Here is a 16,393-nt window from a genome sequence, read left to right on the forward strand (position 1 = left end):
AGCGTGCAGCGTGCAACTATCGAGTCATATATGCACGCGGGAGGTTGCTAAGCACGAAAGAAGCGTAAGAGTCGCACGAGGCGATAGCCGAGTGCGACTCTAGCTTCTTGAATGCTTAGCAAACCTCCCAAGTGCATATATAACTCGATAGTTGCACAGTGCACGCTTACCATTTCTTTTATAACATTGAGACTTTTGAGATAGCATATACTGGAGTCTATCTTTTTGTCGAGGGTCGAGGGTCGAGGGTAATATTTTTTTTCTGAGTTTTTTCTTTTTTTTTCAAATGTCACAAATCGCAGGAGTGGTGAATCGGAGCCTTGTCAACCCCATTCACTACATTGAAGTGTGTTTGCTTTGTCATTAACATCAAACCTAATTTGGTAAAATGTTGGCGTGACTTCCTATCACACGATCAGTCGAAATTTTTGAATAAATTTTCTCAAATACATGCCGTAACTACATGTACACTGTAACTACTAGGTATTACAAAGGAAGAGCCCGGTGGAGGAAACGCTCTAAAAAGGTCTTACCGTCGCTTGCAACTGCCGGTCAATCAAAATTCAAAGTTTTGACAATCAAACTTCAAAGTTTACCCTCCCACTTGGGAACCTTTTGGCGCCACTCTGCAAACACTTGAAGAGGAGCAAAGTCAGCAACGCATACGGGCATTTTGCCTTTTACAGTTTTGAAAATCAGAATGAATTATAGGAAATCAATAGAGGAATTTCTGTCGGATATCGACTGTGATCTTTTACAATATCCAGGGGAATTAAGGAAGAAAGGGTTCACCTAAACATTGTCCGCGCGGTATCCAGATGAAGATGAGATTCATTTTCTCCCTGAAGGCCACAAACGGTAACAAAAGCTTAGTCTTGCAGCTTGAAGCGTCAAACAGCGTCAACACAGCAGTTACAAAGCCCTGAATCAAATTTAAAATCTCCTGCACGAAAAAAGGCCTCCACGTCGGACTGAACTGAACAATGATGCGGACGAGTATCGAGTACCGAAAACGAGCGACGTTTCTCTTCCAACAAGCAGGCGTCAGTTACTTAGCCCATGTGAAAGGTTTATTGAGGAAAAGACAGGGGCACCCAACAGATCGTTTCGGTAAATTATCTGTTCGGAAGGCCTTTAATCCCCTCTGATTTTCTGAAGAGAATTGTCACCTCGAACTTTCGTGATTTAATGTCTGTTGTTTTCGAATTGTAAAAAATGTCGTTTTGGGTACCGAAAAAGGTCAGCTATCATTTTCGGAAAGGCGATAAGACCTAAGGTTTTCGGGGAATGGACAAAACAGCCCTAATAACTTCGAGAATACTCAAGTTCCCCTAGAATAACCGGACAGATAAATTTTTTTAAGCGCAACCTAAAATTAACCTACAGAGCTTTAAAAGTACCCCAGATAGCCTAAAACAGCGTTTAAAAGCATTTGAGAGAAAACGGTCGTTGGGTGCCCCTGAAAAGAGGCAAGAATTAAAGTTTAAACTTGAGGAAGCAAGCGCTAAAAGATAAGAACTTGAAGAAACCTCTGCCAAGATAAGAGACGCATCTTCCGCGCTTGGAAATACCGGTCAACGATATGTAAGCTTAATTGTCATGAAAGAAATCACACAGTTCGCACCTGCCGAATGGCAAAATGTGAGTCAGTGTTTTTCCGTGGATAGTTGAGTAGGCATCAGGATGAAAAACAGGATTTTCAGGAGAAAAAAAGGAAATAGCAGCATTAGAAACGGCCGCCGCGAAAATAGAACTGGATTTGAACTGGCTTTCTCCCGAGTGAAAATAGTTCTTTGAATAAACACGTAGAGGAAATTTTGCTTGCAAAGTTTCTCCATGAATACGTTTAATTTGTTTTAAATTCCTCTATCTATTTCCTATCATTCATTCTGACTAGGTATAAAATAATAGGTGGAAGATTGTATTCACCAAGTTTGAAGGATGTAGCTTAGCTAGAAGACGCTCAGTTAATTTTTCTAATTTTCCATACATTTGTCTGTATTTTTTTTTCGCGCGAACCGCGTCCACCCGGCCAAATTTACAGACAAATGTATGGAAAATTAGAAAAATAAACCGAGCGTCTTCTAGCTAAGCTACATCCTTTCAACGTGGTGAATAAGCTCGCAAATCTCACAGATATTTTTCATCCGGCGACCATTCGCAAAGCCCTGCAAGTTTACCGAAGGAGAGTGGTAATTTAGATCGCAAAACTCACAGATATTTTTTTTAACAGCGAATTTACCGAAGGAAGAAAATAGCCGTAAATTTGCTTCCAAAGTTTCCATCGCCTCCAGATTTTACCTACAGTTCCTGTTTGATAGATGGCAAAGGAATATTTCTCATCGCGGCCCGTCAATAACACTGGAAAACAATGAAGCCAACACTCCACGAAATCGCATTGGTAGTAACACGACCTGAACAACTACAGCGAAATATTAAAAAAGGTACACAAACGAAGCCAGGGAAGGCGTTGTTATTTGTTTTCAGTCCACAGTGAAAAATTTGAAGCTAAAAATGTGAAATTCGAAGCGAGTGAGGCACTTTGACACAACATTGTCACTATCAATACAAATATTAACGCGAACCACATTCTGTTATCCCTATGTGTTATCTTTTTGTTGAAGAAATTACAACTGCAAAACTTAATGTTTAAATCTATTTCTACACGGATAGCCATTCAAAAGTTGATGGCATTAGTGCATCAGCCAAAGCATCCAGCGTGATGAAGTCACACGACAAACCGGACTTTCAATGTTATAGAAGGTTGTAGATAAATAACCAAGTCTGTGATATGTTATTAAACCCTCGACATGGGACCCAAAAAGATATCTGAATCGAGAAGACTACATTTAACCAAATCAGGGAAGAACTTGTAGACCGGACTCGACTGAGCGGCGGAAATCGAGCCTACAGCAAGGAGTAAAACAACAAACCCCGAAAAAAATATTACCCTCGAGCCTCGAGCCTCGAGAAAAAGATAGACTCCAAGTAATGAATATCGTCCGGCTTACATGAGGTCAAAAGCGCGATAAACCGCGCGAAAATGTTTATTCAAAAATATGACAAAGCGACGAATCAAAATTTTTCTTGGATCGCGGCGAGTTTATAGTCTGCATTTTCTCGATTTTGGGCAAACAAACAACTTCAAACTGCTCGTTAACCTAAATATCAAACTGTCAACAAACGAAACTTGCATTCGGTAAAAGTGTTTCTCAAAAGTTAGTCAAGCCTAAATTTGGATCAGTTTTCCGAAGAATTGAAAACCAACTGCACATGGTTGAAGCTATTGGTTGCTGAGCTCTCTGTCCTTCACGGCCTCTTCGGCAAAAGCAAAGAATAATATGGAACCAGACATTTCTTAAAAGCGAGAGTGGAGAAGAAAGCGATCAAACACCCCTGGCTTTGAGCTGTTCGAGGTGCTCTTATTCAATAACAGGTTTGTGGGTTTTGTTTTCTTTTTCATTTCGTTTTAAATTGATGAGTTGCGCGTCCAAGGCTGAACTTGAACACTTGAATGACTTTCTTTCTTTCGTTATTTGGTAAAATGAGCTTAAATGAACAGAAGACTGAGGCTTAAAGGAAATTGTCAGAAATGTAAGCATATATCTGTGCACGATGTAGTCGCTCCTTCGAACGGCTGTTTCTTCAATTTCAAGAGTTCAATTCACGATCGAGCGAGTCGAGCGATCGAGAAAGACTGAAACCAGTGAACTTAAGTTAAACAATTCATCAGAGGCTACCAATATTTGATAAAACTTCCTTTATTAAAGCTCAAAAAATATTATCTTTAAAGTTTTTGGAACAGAAGGATTTCGTATGGAAGACTTATAACAGAAATTTGTTAAAACTCTCACGTACAAGTTTTGCTCGCCGAAAGCATTTTTAAAAATGGCTTTCGACGCCAGAAAAATTTTACAATGAAATCTTGTGCTGAATTTTATCGTAGCCAAATCGCTGAAAAATTCTCTCTTAAAGTGCACCTAACCCCAAATTTTTTTTTTTTTCGCTAAAACGAATCTAGACTTTATTCCAAGCATTTGGGCGAAGAAATCTTTGAATTTGGTTGAATCCTCGATTTTCTATGCCCTTTCAAAGTCGCGCTTGAAGGTTTCACGACCGCGTTTTAGGGAGTCTGGGGCGGCGGTACCTGATGACGTCTACCCAGGAACCAAACACAATGGCGCCTCAGTCAACTCTCTGTATTTGCTCGAGAAAATGGAACACGAAACTAATCGTTCAGATGTATTTTGGGACTAAAACGTCCAAGTTTTGTCTCAGAATCATTTCTTTTTCGTCACTGGAGTCAGAGTTAAGTTTCGATTCGGAAGACTCCGAAATAAACTTCGATCGATCACGTTCGACAACTGTGAACTCACTGCTTAGAGCTTCGAGAGCAATTTACAATATTTCAAGCGACGAAGGGGAAGACTTCTTTGCGGACGAGTTGCTTGTATATTAGGAATGGAAAGCTAGATACGAAGTGGAGGAGCAGGCAACAAAAAGCAGGAAAGAAAACTCAAGGACTGCTTTGGATGGTAATTTCGTCAACTAAACATAAGATTCCCACGCGTGTTTATAGCCCGTTTACATTTGTCCTTAGCGAGAGTGTATTTTATCAAGGTGTGATTGTTCCGTTAAATCCAGCTTGTGTTTTACTTTCAGTTGAATGCTTCATGTTTATAAGAGCGACGTACGTGTCGCAGTTTTCGAGACTTGATGACCTCCAAAACATTGGCTTCGATCGATTGAAAATCGTATTGTTTGGACCTGTATTTTTGAAGCTGCGGGAAGCAAGGCGGGGGAAACATTTCATACAATTACCGATTTCACATTGTCACACGTTTTAAGTCGTAACTCCAAATAACCAATGTAAATTGTTCTCAAAGTTTGCAGCGAAATTCGTCGGATAAGCGAAAAGGATGTGTTCCCTAAGCAGTCCGCACATGTTACGCGGTCATATTTTCGACGCTATATCACAGAATCTTTGTCGCACTGCTGATTTCCAAACCTTCGAAAAACTCTGTGAGTCTAACAATTTTGTTATCATGTAATTCTAAAGGATTAATCTTCGACTTTCATCTAAATCGAAAGAGAAATAAGTGTTGGTTAGCGGCGTACAGTTGCGATCTATTTACATATCAGTATAACGCTTCTTGATCATGATCGGATCACACAACTTTGTATGTTATAAATACTGCGGGATTGGAAGATATAGGTTGTAGGTAGTATTTCTACAAATTGCTGGTTAGCTTTAAGCAGAAATTTATGAAAATAGCGTTCGAAAGTCTGCGGAACAAATTCCAGTGAGAGTTCTTCAATGGTTCTCACGGATTCAGTTCGCTTGTTTCGGGTCGACAAAATCAACCATCGTTTACGTCTTTGTTGCACCATTAGCCGATCATCGTCAGTTAATTGTACAGCATATCTTTCTTTAAATCTGGAATATTGCTGCAACAGCCGATAGCACCTCTGGAAGGCGGTTCTGCGCACTTTTCGAATGTGTATTGCACCATCCTGAAGGAAATGAGAGGACGTGAGATATCCAACCTTCCTGGGTAGACGTCACAAGAGCCGCTAGACCCATTCTCCTCAAACTCGGTCGTGAAACAAAATGGCGGTGTTTTGGAGCTATTTTCGAGATTTCGTCGGGGCAAAGAAAATCGAGGATTTCACGGAATCCAAAAAATTTTTCGCAGAACTATTTCAAATAACAAGGAGATTCGTTTTAGCGAAAAAAAATTTTTGGGGTTAGGTGCACTTTAAATTCCCGCGATGCATTACTGACCTCGAAAAGTTGATACAGACCAGTTTGTTGGTTTTTTTGGTCCGTCTCCGAGTGCCGAGTGCCTTTGTTCAGCCAGCTGATTCAACTCCTTCTCGCTTGAGTTAGCAAATCTCTTAGGTGGAGGCCCGTCAAAACACTCGAGCTCAAAATTTCGTAGCTCACAGGAATAATCTTCCTCATATCCGGAAGAATGATTAAATCTTCCCATATTTTAGGACAAAATAATAGGAATTATGTTTTAAAACGTGTCAACATCAATGAAAGAAATTGCCGAGAAAAAGTACAAATAAACAAATTGACGTGAGCGTGCAACCCACGGGCAAATAGATCAAGCGTATTAGCCAATCAGAACCTGCGCTTCGCTAAGGCTATGTTATAATCGACTTTATTTTCAGTTATATTGATAGGAATGTTTATAAGGTTCACAGGTTTCGTGATTGTAGTGTAGAATACTACGCTGAGATTCGAAAATGTGAGTAAAAATATTCCTCGTCTGTTTGTTTGTGTTTCTGCTGTCACTGTTCAGACGCTATCACGAGTGTACAAGCTCAGTACAAACTGTATGCATTGAGATTACATCAGTGTAAGTACAGTCGATAAAATGTTGTAAGAATGAATGCCATGGAGCATCTATCGAGCAAATAAAATACACATTTTCAATAATAATCAAACTGATGTTTAGTTGTTTTTTTTTTATACTACCCGGAACTTGATGCAGCGTTTGTTTGATTTTTATAATGCTTTTTACAATTACAGATGGAAATTGAAACGTTCACCAAAAGTCAGGATTCTTCGGCGACAGAATTCCCAAACGCTTTAGTGGTAAAAAACCATTTGAAGCAGGTCGATTAGATTGTTCGTTTAATTTTTTCATACAGAAAACATGGTTTCTCTATTAAAATATTGACAGATGTTTGCTTCGCTTATAAAAAAAAAGAAGAAATTCAGCGTCGCTGTTCACTATCGTTTAAGCCTAATAGGGTAAGATTTCTACCATCTCTTTTATAGTCTAATGGATTTTATTGCCTCTGTGAATAGCTTGCACGAGGTTCGAATTATTGACGTCGCCGTCCTTTGCGACATGACGGGACCCGCGAAAGTTTCTTGCGTCCACTGTCGTTGCCGTCCTAGCCTTCCCGTCCTCGTATCTTAAGTTCCCTAATAAAAAATGGACAACGAGCGAAGGGACTGAGTCAGCTATCGCAATGAAATTATTCATCTTAAACCGATCACTGAAAAAGAATTCCGAGAAAGTCAGAGGCTATGGGATAAAATATCGGAACAAGATTCCGAGCAGGGAGTTGAAGGCGATGCTCGGTTATCGTCCGTTAAACAACAGGATGGTTGAGATCAGAGACGAGGAGGGCAATTGCAAGATCTTTGACAACATGCGACAGGTAGCGATTGGGAGTGGGTTATCCAACTCGTCCGTCATAAAATGCGCGATTGATCATGGGAGGTCTTCCGTGACAAGGAGATCCGACAAGAAAAAATTTTATGTGAGAGAGATTTGACGATTTGCCTTTTGTCTTCTATTTGAAAAATGATTTTTTTATTAAAATGGAAAAAAAACATATTTCAACGAGGAGAGGTGCAGGGTCATATTCGAGATATTTCTTAATCAGAATTATGCGAGATGGCGAGCGGTTCAAATTCAAAAAAGTCAGACCTTGGCGGTTAATGAATCATTAGACAGGCTTCTGTCTCGAACTCGACGGGTATTGTAAACAACTGAAATTAGCATTTGAATACGATGGGATTCAACATCACGAATATCCGAATCCTTTTCACAAGAGTGAAAGGGAATTCAACCGGCAGAGGAAGAGGGATGAGATGAATGATCGGAAGTGTAAAAGACACGGAACCACCCTGATAAGAGGGAGCTTACGAATCGACGACTTTCGCACGACGGCGCCTTTGGGTCACCTTATAGTCCCGCGTCGTCGTCCTGTAGAAATTTGAATTTACTATTCGCAATAAAGATGACGTTTATGCGCGACCGGCAAATTTCTCCGCCGTTTCTGAAGTTTGTTTTTATCTTTTGACAAGGCGAGTTGTTTAAACCAAAATGCCTAACTTCAGAGAAACGAGAGCTTGTATCGCATACGCTTACGGAAGCAACTTTATAAACGAACAAGAATTTGTACTTTTTGTACGACTGTAACAAGTCAACAAATCCAGAGTTTCCGTACTGGAACTACGACAGGTTCGATTTAGACGAGAAACCAAACGACGAATGCGAGGCTGAGTTTCGTTTCTACAGGGACTGAGAACATTTATAAACTTGCTGAACAGCTACAGCTACCTGACTAGATAACAACTTACAATGGTTTAGTTGTTGTTTCGGTACCTGCATTATGCATGTATCTCAAGCGCTTTGCCTATCTTTGTCGATATGGAGATTTGGTTTATCATTTCGCCAGACCGGTTCCTGAGATTTCCATCATAACAAACCACATAATGGACTTGATTAACGATCGGTGTCATCATATTTGACCGCTTTTAGTGTTGGTTGAACTCATAGCGTTCGCCATGGCATTTTAGAAGGTCGTTTTCTTGAACGAAAACAGGCAAGCAAAATTAAAATCAAACGTCAAGGACATGCCCCTAATGTGATACTTAAATTATCTGGCAAAAATACCCGAAGTATCGAGAGAAAACTTTGCCAACTAACCTCGCGTCCTCCTGTTTCCAAGACGCTGACAAATCGCTCTCGCCAAAGTCGTCGACTTTGGCGCGAAGCCAATCTCGTTCCCAGAGCCCACGTGTCTTTTGGTCAGCGCCAAGACACGGAGCTCTGGAATAATCATTTTCCAGACTCCAAGATTTTAGGAGTTCCGGTTTCACGGTGCATGCGTGCCTTGGTTTAAAACATGGTAATTTCTTTCCCAGAGCCCTCGTGTCTTTTGGAATCTTTCAACCATGAAAACCGTCACTCCGAGGATGAGAGGCCAGGCATTCTTTCCGAGGAAGCTGATCATCGATCCGGCGGCCTTGAAGATGAAGCCGACGATAGTCCCGATCAGACCTGGAAGAATTTGCGTTATCTTTTTCCCGAGATTCTAGAGACCATCCCCGACTCCCTTCGCGACTGACTTCAGGGAGTTGACAATCACTCCGATGACCGTTCCCACTGCCAGGGCCTACTGCCGTGACCGTCAATCCATACTTTTTGAAGATGTTCTTCACTCTCTCTCTGAGTGGGAGTCTCTCTCCGTGAGCATCTCTCTCATTCTCGAGAGCATCAATCTGCTTCATTTTCTCAGCTATCCTTTCCCTGGATCTTTCTCTGACTTCTTGAGCTTCGTTGTCATCATTTGCTATTGTCTCATATTCTCTGATGGACTTATTTAGTTCTTCAATATCTTTATATTTTTCAGCAATCAACACTTCACGCTCTGTACCGAGAGAATTTTTTATTTGTTTTGGTAGCTTTGGATTAAACCTCCCAACGTTAGTTTCCCTCTCTACAGTGTACAGTTCGTAAGCCCTCTTACCTCGACCAAACATCTTCACCTTTGATTTTCCTTTTTTACTGCAAAAAGCTTCCAGTTCTGTAGCTTTTTCTTCAGGAAATATCTCGGTAAGCGCGTCCCATGCCCTTTCATTTGAAGCGAGTACGCGTGAAACGGCGTATTTTCCTCGATAAAAGAAGTTTCCGCAGTTGTTGGCTCTTTTTCTCTCTCTGTTCATCGTCGTCAAAGGAATATCTTCTCCTGAAGGACCAGGAATTGAAGATTGGAAAGGATTAGTTGCTCCGTCTTCATCATCATCGTCATCTTCATCATGTTCTAATAGTGGATCCGTTTCACCTAAATCAGTCATTTTGAATATTGAAATATGATATTACGACAATTGAAAATGGAAGTTAGTGAAATAAACAACCCTTCTCTCGAAAAGAAGACATCGAACGCGTTAAAGGCTGATAGAAAAGTTCACCGAGTCACACTCAATCCAAACCAGGCATCACCGGGTGAAACTCTTCACATCCCCTTTCCGAAGCTTGACGATGGAGTGGTCTTGGTTCCGGGATCACTGGCATTGATTTTAATTTCAATTTGACAGTGAGTGGTCATGTGAATAACTTTTTGGTGAACAATGTCGCGAGAGCATTGGTTAATCGAATGACCGTTAAATTCGCGGGAGAGATATTGCAAGATACGGACGGTTATGATTTGATCAAGCTTTATGAAGACCTCTTCTTGACTGAAAAAGAGAGAGCGAGTCGGATAGCGGAAGGAATTCAGTCTGAAGATCTCTCAAAGATCAGATGTAATGCCGGAGACAAAAAGACTTCGGGAGTCGTGAAAGAGAACAATGTCAATGTTGTATATGGAAACAAATATAGGATTCCAATAGATCATGATATTCTGGATGATCATGGAATATTCTTCCCAGGGGCATTGAGTGATGAGTTAGTCTTGGAAATGAGACTCGCTTCCACTGGGAGTGTCGTGAAGGGAAGCGATCCAACCAACCTTGAATATGAATTGACAAGTATCCATCTTGAATATGAAGTCATTCACAGTAAAGATCTCGCGGAAAGGGCTTTGTCAAATTATAAAAACGGGAAGAGATTCATGTATGAGTACGTGACTCACCACAAGACGATCTCAATAACGAAGGGAACTGATTCCATCAACAATGAAAGCATCATTGTTCCTAGGAAATCGATGAAAGGGCTCCTCCTTCTTTTTTGCGAACCATGCGCAGAGGGAGCGAGAGAGAGTGAGAAGACATTCAATCCCGACATCACTCAAGTAAAAGTGACCGTGAATGGAATCCCGAATAAGGTTTTCAGCCAGGGGATGAAAACGAGGGATATATGGGAAGAAGTGAAAAGGAAGTTCGGAAAGGAGAACAATTCGATGACGTCGAGTGAATTCTATGCCGGAGACAGATTCGCCTTGTTCATTGATTTAAGGAGAATGAAGGACAATGAATTGCATGGTTCAGGATTAAGATTAGTGAATACCAAAGATGGTGTTCAGTTGACCATGAATAGGAAGACTTCAGGATAGGGTGAAGTAAAATGTCACATCTTCATTTTGTCAGACGCACAGTTCAACATCGTGAATCGCGAGCTTGAGAGTATTATGTATTAGTGAGCCGGTCATTTGACAGAATCGATAGATCCATCGTGAACGAGAGAGAACCGGTTCTCTACTATCGATGGGCCGGGGAGGGGTTTCGTCAGAGAAGACTTGATGGTTGTCCCGAGGGGTACTGAGCTGCCTCCCGCGTGAGTTTTTTTCTGCAATAATTTATTTCATGAAAAAATTATTATTTTTTCTCTTGGAATGAGCTTGCGGATTTTTTTGAGGGTGTTTCAAGGTCAAAGGTGGTTGAAATCCTTTGGTCAAGGTCAAAGTAGTCACGAAATCCCAAGGTCAAGGTCAAAGTAGTAAAAAATGGCCGAAATCCCAAGGTGATGGGCACGTTTTGTCCAAGAACCTATTGTTAATTAATTATAACATGGATGTCCAATATCAAAGATGTACTTATGGTAATGGTGCTGCTCTCTTATTTTGCAAGGCGTACGGACGTACGGACAGTCACGTGACAACCAAAATTTTTGAGATCGATGGGTTACCAAATTTTCTAAGGTATGGGGCTCCGCTCGCGCGCCTTCGGCGCGCAGGAGCTCCGCTATTAGACTTGCAACCGAAATTTCCGGATTCCACCTCGGTACCATACTGAGAGATTCCATGAGATAGCAAGCGCATGCGCCAATCAGTGCAACGTTTATCGCCGGTCAGGTTGGTTTTTTACTGTTGTATACGAGGATTGTTTCCAAAAATACAGCTTTATTCAGCACTTAGAATGGACGAACCATTGGAATTAACAAACGCAACTACCACAGAGAGTTTGCTAGAGCTCGGCTCAGTTTTGGACTCCAGTTTGAACGACTGGAACGAAGAACGATCAGACTTTAACACTATTCTCAGCGGTGTCACCCCTCACATATAGAAGGGACAGTAAACAAAGCAATGATGCCATTCTCTCGAAGCTGCATAGCAGTTTAGATTTAGCAATGTTTACTGTTTTTGTCTCCTCTTACTCCAATTCTTCAGCGCGGTGTCGTTTCTGTTGTCTTTCCCACCCTACCCACCCTTGTTTGCTATAAGTTTTAATTTTTCAACAGATCGAGACTGTTGGTGCCCACTCTCAACAATAGGTGTGAGGGGTACTGATGAGAATAGATAACTGTTGTTAGCTCTAGTCTGGCCGACACAGGTTTGGTGGCCCCAGCTACTAAACCTTCTGGTGGCAAATCCATTAATGCTCCCACAAGACAAGGACCTTGTCATCCTTCCATAATCAGGGACTCTACATCCTCTAAGAAACCAAATGAGACTGACGGTATGCCTGTTGTCAGGCAATACTATGCTCAAGATCCGTATGATACTGAGTCCAGTAAAACATAAACAAACGAAAACCACACAACAACAAATTCAGAGTCATCTCAAGAAGGTAGATGTTTCCAGGTTTCCGGTAGTTTCAAACGAAGCAACAAAACAGCTCAACTCTGTTGCTGTGAATAAACATAGTCAAAATACGCCACACTGCACAAAATAGTGCATGAACGAACGTCTTACGAAGCCGGTGCCAGTCCCGCCATCTTGGAAATATCTTAAAACAAATGGCGCTGCGAGAACTTGACAAGGTCCTGAGTATTGAGTCCTGCGCCGAGGTTACAAAAAGAAACGGAGATGATAACGAGCTGGACCCCTTATAAACATGCCATTGAACGGTATTTAAAAGAAAAAAAAAAACGTGCTATCCACTGGGCATCGTGCACTCGAGGGAGTTTCACAACTCAAAAGAAATCGATCGCAGAATTACACAGGATATGCACCTTCAAATTCCTTCTCCAAAGACAATGAAAAGTCTCAGCCTCAACCACAGAAGAAAGGTAGGCCTTCCATAATTGATTCAGGCGACGAGAATTGCACTTTTATACCTGAAGTAGACTATTTTCGACTTCAGATCAGAACTGCTTGTTTCTTTGTCATGCTCGAATGAGTTTTCGTCACATGACATCGTTTTGCATACTAAATTAGACGTAAAGGCGTTTCCGGTTCCGCTTTTTTTAACAAACCGGCTACTGGAACAATACACCAAAAATCTAAAATTTAAGGCGATAAAATTGTGCGATTTCAAAATGGATCTAATAAAGTGGCAATTGAACTTCGTGTCGTGCAATTTTGGTCTGAAATCATACTTGTGATTTCAAATCGAACTCGCGCTGCGCGCTCGTTCGATTTTGAAATCACGCGTATGATTTCAGACCAAATTGCACTCCACTCAGTTCAATTACCATTATATACAGTGTCGGATAAATTTGCGCTCACTGGCAAACTCGTAATAAGAACATATGGTCCATACATACAAATTTAGATAGAAAAGCAAGTCGCGCACGCGATAGCTGAAGGGTCTACATAAAATTCACGGATTGGCAGCGCATTTGTACTTTTGCCAGTCTTGAAGTGAATTGAATGAACATTGTATGAGCACTGAAATAGACAGTTTACAGTAGTGATAACGAAGTCGGGGCTTGATTCATTTTCAATTTTCAGTTTTTTATGAAGGTTTGGAAATGTGCTGTTTTATATTTCCGTCACCGAAAGAGTGGTTGTGATTAAACAATCGATAGTCGTTTTCACTAAAAAAGTTAACGTTAAAAAGCAACGACGTTTCGACCGCTCGACGGACGTCATTTTCAAGTTGAAAAGCAAAAGTTTTGCATGCGCCCAAATATATACAATCGATTATAAGAATGCTAATGAGACACTGACTAAAACTCTAAAATATTTACATGGAAACAATACAAGAAAATTGCGGCATGAGTAATAAAAACGTTAAGGCGATAAAAACGATTTAAAAATAAAATAATTAAAATAATTAAGTAAATAGCTTCGCGCGGATCGAGTCACTCTGTTTGTTCAATTTTGGTTGAAGTTTACGAATAAAAAGCAATTCAAAAATCAAACAGTCGAGTTTACTCTGACATTTTTTCAAAATCCTGAAATTGTTTCCAATGGTCTCTGGATCCTTTCCGTGCTCATCCTTCACGTGGTTGCCGATTGTTGATCGCTTATGTTCCTCCACGCGTTGATATAGGTGTCGACTCGTGAAGCCGACATAGTCTGCATCGCACAGACCACACCTGTAATAATAAACAACGTTAACGTTAACTTTTTTAGTGAAATCCGTTTCTAAAAATTTGTTGATTCGAATTTTAAAACGTGAAAACCAGCTTCACTTGTTCCGACGATTGGAACAGTGTAGCCAAAAGCAAATCAATTGTGAGACTGCTATTGAATTCTTGAAACTGTGTCAAAATCTCGAACCCACACCGACCTTCGCAAAAGTTGATCAGACGAAATCCAAAAAGTGGAAGCGATCAGCAAAGACATTTGAGTTTTGTTGGTTCACAATTGGAGGTTTATGTCCCTTTGGTTTGAATTGTCCTCTGATCTTCTGACTTGTGTAAACAGGCTGGACAACGGCATCAATCTTTCGACTGAGATCACCGAGTTGGTGTCTTACAGCATTCGCCGATTTCTGGTTTTTGAAGGGTAAGACAATTCTGATGGGAACATCTTGGTCATCGGATACTTGTTGTTTAGAACACACATTCTCAGTAACTTTCATTTCAATAAAATGTCTGGTGTTCTCTACGAGGATTTTGGGATAATGCAGGCGAGCAAAAACCATTTTAAGACGTTCACATTCTTGATGGAAGAACTGCCAATTCGAGGAGAGTTTGAACGCACAGTTTAACATTGTCTTCAGTAGAGAATGTTTATACCATACGTCAACGGCATGGCTTTGGTAATGCAGTAAAAGCCCAGTATCGGTCGGTTTCACGTAGGCCTTCGTATCTAGTCGGGGACCATTTCTGATAATCACCATTCCAAGAAAGGGAAGCTTGCCGTTGTCTTCCAGTTCCATTGTGAAGCTGAGTGAGGGGTAGATTTCATTCAGTGTTAACAAGAATTCAGAGGCAGATGAAACATCGAGCATTTTGCTGAGGGTGTCGTCGACATAGCGCTTATAGAAAACAGGCATCTTGTTTTGGTTTTCCAATTTTTCTTCAATATTGCACATAAACGCATTTGCCATTAATGGCCGGAGGGGAGAGCCCATGGCAACCCCGTCCACTTGCTCATACAGATTTCCTTCGAATTGGAAAAGCTGGTTTTTCGTAGCAACCTCTAACAGCTCTATAAGGTCAGTTTTTGTGATGTTGAGGTCATATTCCTTATTGAATCGTCTTTCTCCGCTAGGATTTCGATTGTTTCATCCACTGTTACGTTTGTGAAAAGAGACGAAACATCGTATGACACTAAAATGTCCTGTTCGTCGATTTTCATCTCATGAAGATCACTAGAAAACGAGAAGATGTCATCAACGGTTTGGTCGTTGACGGACAAAGGTTTTAGCTTTTCATCAAGCCACTTAGCAAGCTTGTAGTTGTAGGTTCTTGTTGCTGACAGGATTGGACGGACTGCTAGTTTCTTCTTGTGGGTCTTTGGCAAACCATAAAGGTGTGCGAGGCTAGAACCCTTTTGGAACAGTGAGTCGGCTATGGGTTCGGAAGAATTCTTTGCACGATGGAGGACAGTTCCTTTTCCTCTTTAACTAGTGGGTGGTAATGCTTCGGAGGTCTTCCCTTTGCTTTTGGTCTTGCGAGACTGATGGGTATAAATTTAGTTTTATCGCTAATAGATAATTCCTTCAGTAGGCTGACATACTCTGTTTTGTCCAAGATCACGACTCCCGAACCTTTATCCGGTCGCGTAATTGCAATATCGTCTCTCTTCTTTAGCTGACCTGTTGCTCTTAACATTGATTTTGGTGGTGTCGGGCCTTTCCTCTTGATGTAGTTAAGGGCAATAGAACGTAGCGTTGCAGCTGCTAATTCTTTGTTCTCATCGCTTAGTTTCGGCTCTAGCTTCCAGTAGGCTTTTTCAAAGGTTGCTTGTATTTCCATTGGTGAAGCTGGCTGTGGAAGAGCGAAGTCCAGACCACGGTATAAGGCAAGCTTCTGAAAGAAGGACAACTTATATGAAGATAGATACTTGATATGTTCGTCGATATCAGCGTTGTTGCTGAGGAGCCTCGAGATCTTTTTTGTGTGACCATTCATCGACTGAAGATATTGCTCTTCACGGAGAATGACGATCGTTCTCAGAATGCAGGCGAAGCGAAGGGGAGGATATTTCTCACGAATCTCATTGTAAACCTCGCTGATTTCTTCCCTGAGTTCGGTAAGGCGTTTTGTTTTCTGGTGTAGCTCCTCCGTGACGACATTCTCTTCAAATGTCTTTGCTGATCGCTTCCACTTTTTGGATTTCGTCTGATCAGCTTTTGCAAAGGTTGGTGTGAGTTCGAGATTTTGACACAGTTTCAAGAATTCAATAGCAGTCTCCCAATTAATTTGCTTTTGGCTACACTGTTCCAATCATCGGAACAAGTGAAGCTGGTTTTCACGTTTTAAAATTCGAATCAACAAATTTTTAGAAACGGATTTCACTAAAAAAAAGTTAACGTTAACGTTGCTTATTTTTACAGGTGTGGTCTGTGCGATGCAGACTATGT

At 41.0% G+C, this 16,393-nt stretch overlaps 3 protein-coding genes across 3 annotated transcripts in view; all 3 read right to left on the minus strand.

Annotated features, from left to right (window-relative positions):
* LOC110041300 (gamma-aminobutyric acid type B receptor subunit 2-like) overlaps positions 1-8,581 on the minus strand; it is a 64,317-nt gene extending 55,736 nt beyond the window's left edge. The window contains exons 1-2 of the mRNA XM_089277841.1: positions 8,460-8,581; positions 8,136-8,340 (exon numbers count right to left, since the gene is read on the minus strand). The gene's annotated coding sequence lies outside the window, so the exon portion shown is untranslated. The remainder of the gene's footprint in view (positions 1-8,135; positions 8,341-8,459) is intronic.
* Positions 8,582-13,425: 4,844 nt separating this feature from the next.
* LOC149098477 (uncharacterized) lies at positions 13,426-15,074 on the minus strand. The gene is made up of 2 exons (XM_089277820.1): positions 14,213-15,074; positions 13,426-13,975 (listed from the first exon to the last, which is right to left on the minus strand). The coding sequence occupies exons 1-2, from the start codon at positions 14,936-14,938 to the stop codon at positions 13,691-13,693; spliced, it is 1,011 nt and encodes a 336-aa protein (XP_089133946.1). The 5' UTR covers positions 14,939-15,074; the 3' UTR covers positions 13,426-13,690.
* On the minus strand, positions 15,016-15,941 carry LOC149098478 (uncharacterized). The gene is made up of 2 exons (XM_089276695.1): positions 15,405-15,941; positions 15,016-15,321 (listed from the first exon to the last, which is right to left on the minus strand). The coding sequence occupies exons 1-2, from the start codon at positions 15,939-15,941 to the stop codon at positions 15,016-15,018; spliced, it is 843 nt and encodes a 280-aa protein (XP_089132821.1).
* Positions 15,942-16,393: the final 452 nt, after the last annotated feature.

The sequence above is a fragment of the Orbicella faveolata genome, unplaced genomic scaffold (assembly GCF_042242905.1).
Source record: "Orbicella faveolata isolate gen_17 unplaced genomic scaffold, um_ofav_v1 contig_46, whole genome shotgun sequence".
Classification (NCBI taxonomy): domain Eukaryota; kingdom Metazoa; phylum Cnidaria; class Anthozoa; order Scleractinia; family Merulinidae; genus Orbicella; species Orbicella faveolata.

Bases quoted from the DNA above. Each gene is read 5' to 3' on its own strand.
- LOC149098477 (XM_089277820.1), bottom strand. From the start codon at position 14,938: ATGGGCTCTCCCCTCCGGCCATTAATGGCAAATGCGTTTATGTGCAAT. The intron at 13,976-14,212 runs AACTCAAATGTC...AAAGTTAACGTT, and splicing joins CTCCAATTGTGAACCAACAA to AACGTTGTTTATTATTACAG.
- LOC149098478 (XM_089276695.1), bottom strand. From the start codon at position 15,941: ATGAATGGTCACACAAAAAAGATCTCGAGGCTCCTCAGCAACAACGCT. The intron at 15,322-15,404 runs GTGCAAAGAATT...GGTTTGCCAAAG, and splicing joins AAAAGGAACTGTCCTCCATC to ACCCACAAGAAGAAACTAGC.